The 4,353-nt window shown below is 38.1% G+C and overlaps 1 protein-coding gene across 1 annotated transcript; it reads left to right on the top strand.

Annotated features, from left to right (window-relative positions):
• Positions 1–782: 782 nt before the first annotated feature.
• LOC114185339 lies at positions 783–2,933 on the top strand. The gene has a single exon (XM_028073007.1). The coding sequence runs from the start codon at positions 1,184–1,186 to the stop codon at positions 2,708–2,710; it is 1,527 nt and encodes a 508-aa protein (XP_027928808.1). The 5' UTR covers positions 783–1,183; the 3' UTR covers positions 2,711–2,933.
• The last annotated feature ends 1,420 nt before the right edge of the window (positions 2,934–4,353 follow it).

The following is a 4,353-nucleotide window of genomic DNA, read 5'->3' on the forward strand; positions in this document are numbered from 1 at the left end:
TTTATTTTATTTGGATATGTATTTCACATACTATTTGTCTAACAGGACAACTTTTTTTCTTCTCACAGTTAAGACTATTCTATCTTTACGCGCATATTTTACATTCAAAACTCAACAAATCTTTATTTTCATATCTCTAAATTGAAATTCGTCCAACATGAATGAATCCTTTTCCTTTCACGAATAATTAACATTGGTGTACTGTCAACAGCTTTTATTACTTTTCTTTTTTATTTATTTATTTTTTCCTTTTTTCCCATATTAAACTAAATTTTCATAGAGTATAGTTGTGATAAACCGAAAGTTGCCATATTAATATAAAGTAACACTGATAAAATTGATTTACATTCATTTCATTCCATAATTACTTAATTTGATATGCTTATTAAACTTTTGGAGTTTGCTTCCTTTGCTTGCAATCTTTGACATTAGATTAGATGCTTCACGAAAATCTTTTTTAAATCATATATCTTATGCAACACGAATATTGAAAATGTGAGCAATAATATCAAACATTTTTATAGATTTCGACGAACACAGTTCATGAAAGACGGACCCAGCAGGAAGCAAAACAAAACATCACACAGACACATCGCAAAAAAAAAATATCAAACAGTTTTGCATTGCCTGCGTGGACATAACTAACCCTCCAACACCACATTACATTTGTCTCTGTCACCGTAAATAAAGAAAAAAGGAAAGTGACGTGGCAGTGGCATTCTTGCAATTTTAAAAATTCTCGGAGCCAATTGCGGAAAAGAGAATATTAGATTATCTCGCTCTTCTTCCTTTATCCACGCAGCACAATCCGGTTACTTTTCACACGCCTTTCCTTTTTTCTCTGCAAAAACCACCACCACCACCGAGTCACACTCTCCGAGTCATGAACTCGCTCTTCGCTTCTCCGTAGCAAAAACTCCCTTACAACGTAGAAAAGAAAGCCACCGCATATTCATTTGTGAATTATGTTTTCCCGTTTTGCCCCTCGCTCGCCTCTCTATTTCCCAATTTCTGCCACCCAACCTAAACCCCTAATCGGCGCCAACCACACTTCAGCTCGATTCTGCTCTCGATAAAAGGAAAAGCCATAATCTATCTTCTTTTTCCATTTTCGTTCCTTTTTGATTCCGCCATTTGTTTTTCTTATTGATTATTCTGTGAGAAAAAAGTGCGCTGTTTTACCATGGAACAGTCCGCAGGCAAGCCTAGTTCTCTCCGGAACTTTCTCGTACGGTTTCTCCTTTTCGGCGTTTTGATCATCGGCGTTCGTTTCGCTTACATCATCGCCGTCGCTGGCGAGTCTTGCAATATCGGCGACTTCTGTTTTTTCTCTCTGCCGCAGACTCTCAGCCTCGTCACCGCCGGCACCGGTCCCCTTGCTGTCGAGTCTGCCTCCGGCGGCGGTTCACTGCAGCCCGAGCTTTACACCAGCAAGGACTGGATCAAAGGCGTTCGGTTTTACTCTTCCGCTTTTCAGGACCTGATTGCCGGCGGTTACCTCTCGCCGCAGTCGAAGTCGCTGTGCGTGGAAACGCCGACCGGACGCGACGTCTTCTCGTTGAGGGAGATCGGCGTGAAAGACGCCGTCGGAATTGCGAGGAAGGGGGTGAAGCCGCTTGTGAAGTTTGGCCGAGGTGAACGGATTCCGTTCGGCAATAGGACCTTCGATTTCGTGTTCTCCGGCGAGGATTCGTTCGTGCAGTCGGCGAAGCCGGCGGATTTCGCGGCGGAGATCGACCGGACGCTGAAACCTGGAGGGTTCGCAGTGTTCCATTTTGCAAACCCTAAAGATACGTATAGTTTTAATTCGTTCCTTGATTTGTTCCATTGTTTCAGAGTAGTGAAGTTGCATGGCTTAGAAGGCTTTGATTCTTCAATGCCGTATATACGTGAAATTGTTTTGAAAAAAGAGTGTGGTGATGGTGCTGGTAAATTTGATTTTGGTGATTCAAATGGAAAATGTTATGTTCCTGGTTATAAGCATGATTTGGTTAAGATTGCCGAGCCTTTGATATCGGAGGAGCCTTTAAAGCCTTGGATTACTTTGAAAAGGAATGTGAAGAACATAAAGTACCTTCCTTCAATGGTTGATATAAGCTTTAAGAACAGGTATTTGTATGTTGATGTTGGAGCTAGAAGCTATGGCTCTAGCATAGGGTCTTGGTTTAGGAAACAGTATCCTAAACAGAACAAGACCTTCCATGTGTATGCTATTGAAGCTGACAAGACTTTTCATCCGGAGTATGGGTTGAAGAAGGGGATCACTTTGGTTCCTTACGCTGCATGGGTGAAGAACGAAACATTGACGTTTGAGATTCATCGTGATCCTGGGGAGCATGTCGAGGTTAAAGGCAGGGGGATGGGTAGGATTCGGCCTGTGCAGTCTTTGGGGAAGGAGGAGTTTGATGGCGAAGTGGAGAAGATTCAGGGATTTGATTTTGCTCAATGGTTGAAGAAGACTGTTACAAAGAACGATTTTGTTGTGATGAAGATGGATGTTGAGGGTACTGAATTTGATCTGATTCCGAGGTTGTTTAAAACTGGAGCTATATGTTTGATAGATGAAATTTTCCTCGAATGCCATTACAATAGATGGCAGAGGTGTTGTCCTGGGCAGAGGAGTTCTAAGTATGAGAAAACATATGATCAATGCTTGCAGCTCTTCAATTCCCTTAGACAAAGTGGAGTTCTTGTTCATCAGTGGTGGTAATTGCCCTACACGATAGGTGAAATTCCATACTCCTTATGTAACATTATTTTCGTTTTTTAAACCTTCTACATGTTTCTCTCTAAACATTTTTTCATCCCTCACTTCTTACCCCCGACTATAGAGAAGATTACTATGTTTCAAATTTCTTTTCATGTAACAATTGCAATTGAAATGAAATCATTTCTTTAAATCAATGGTATTTGTTGCCGGACTTTTCTTTTTATTGCCCCTTGTATGGATATGGAAATGGGTAATTGGATTCTGTAATCTCTTCTTTTTTTTTTTCTCCAAACGAATTTAATTATTCTAATTTGTCAGTGCTTTTAAATTATAAATTGAAATTTATAATTTTTGGGGGGATCATATGTCAAAAAGACTCTTATATTTTCTTGAAGTTCCAATTCCTTGGATAGGATGATGTTGTTCATTGTGTAAGTTGAGAATATAGGTGATTTATGACATTTGATATGTCAATGTCATTGATCTGTACTCCTATGTGTATACCAGGTAGATCTTTCTTTTGTTTTGTTTTATAATTTTGAATTCTCCTACAAAATCTTCCTAATCCACGAACTAATGAATAAAATGTTGAATGTTTCTTAAGTTTTTCAAGATATTAGATGTATTTACTTTTTCAATAATATTTTCCTCAAAGTACTAGGAAGAGGATGTAGACGATAGTTTATGTACCCAATTAGTTTCTTTTTCCTGGTAATTTTTGAGACATAAATAGGAAAGAGTCCTAATTTTTACTTTTGTTTTATGTTGTTTGACTAGGGGTGGGATTTGATACCTTAGGACATCATTATCATATCCAAGTCTGAACTTTATTATTCCTTAAATGGTTCTTTATTGTGGTTTCATGGTGTGTTTATTGGATATGTCATTGATTAACGCCGCAATGTGAGACAAGTGCGTTTTATGTGAGAGTTCACTTGCAGTCACTGATTAAATGGCCATTTTCATTTATATCAATAATAAGGTAGTAATCATATTTTTCATGGGACACCACCCACATGCATCAACATTGCCAAAACAAATTATTATTCACATGCTATTTACGACACAATAAAAGTTATTAGAAATATAAACTTGTCTGTTGAAAAGAAGAGAGAAGAAAAAAAAACTTGTTTTATCTTCTTGCAACTGTGAACACATATTTCTTGCAAGGATTCGTGTTTAGAATTAATAGTAGAACAGAGAAGGTAAGAATGGGTTTGATATCATAGTGGTGGTGGCGGAATGCTACAATGATTTACTTATACTGTGGCAAAGAGTGAATGCTTTTCTTCATTACTTCTTTTTTTATGTCCCAAGTTTCTAGACATGTTACTTTCTTGGTGGGTGTGAAGATAAAGTTCAATCGGCTTTTGAACGTATGTGGGGTTTTGGCGAAGGCTCATGGTAGTTGAAGAGAGACTAAATGCATGGGAAAAAAAATATCCCAATGTGTGACTCCATTATTAGTGACAGCGAAAACATGACCAAAATTCTTAAGTGTGAGTTGCAACTTAGCTGGATATTGATGACAATCAAGATTCCACATGGATGAGAAGCACATGTTAAGGGAAGAAAAAAACACAAAGAGACAAAACATAACCGAAAAATAAAAGAGTCATATTTTGGGAGAAAGAAGGTTATCA

Source organism: Vigna unguiculata, chromosome 5 (assembly GCF_004118075.2).
Source record: "Vigna unguiculata cultivar IT97K-499-35 chromosome 5, ASM411807v1, whole genome shotgun sequence".
Taxonomy (NCBI): domain Eukaryota; kingdom Viridiplantae; phylum Streptophyta; class Magnoliopsida; order Fabales; family Fabaceae; genus Vigna; species Vigna unguiculata.

Coding starts and splice junctions, on each gene's coding strand:
- LOC114185339 (XM_028073007.1), top strand. CDS start 1,184: ATGGAACAGTCCGCAGGCAAGCCTAGTTCTCTCCGGAACTTTCTCGTA.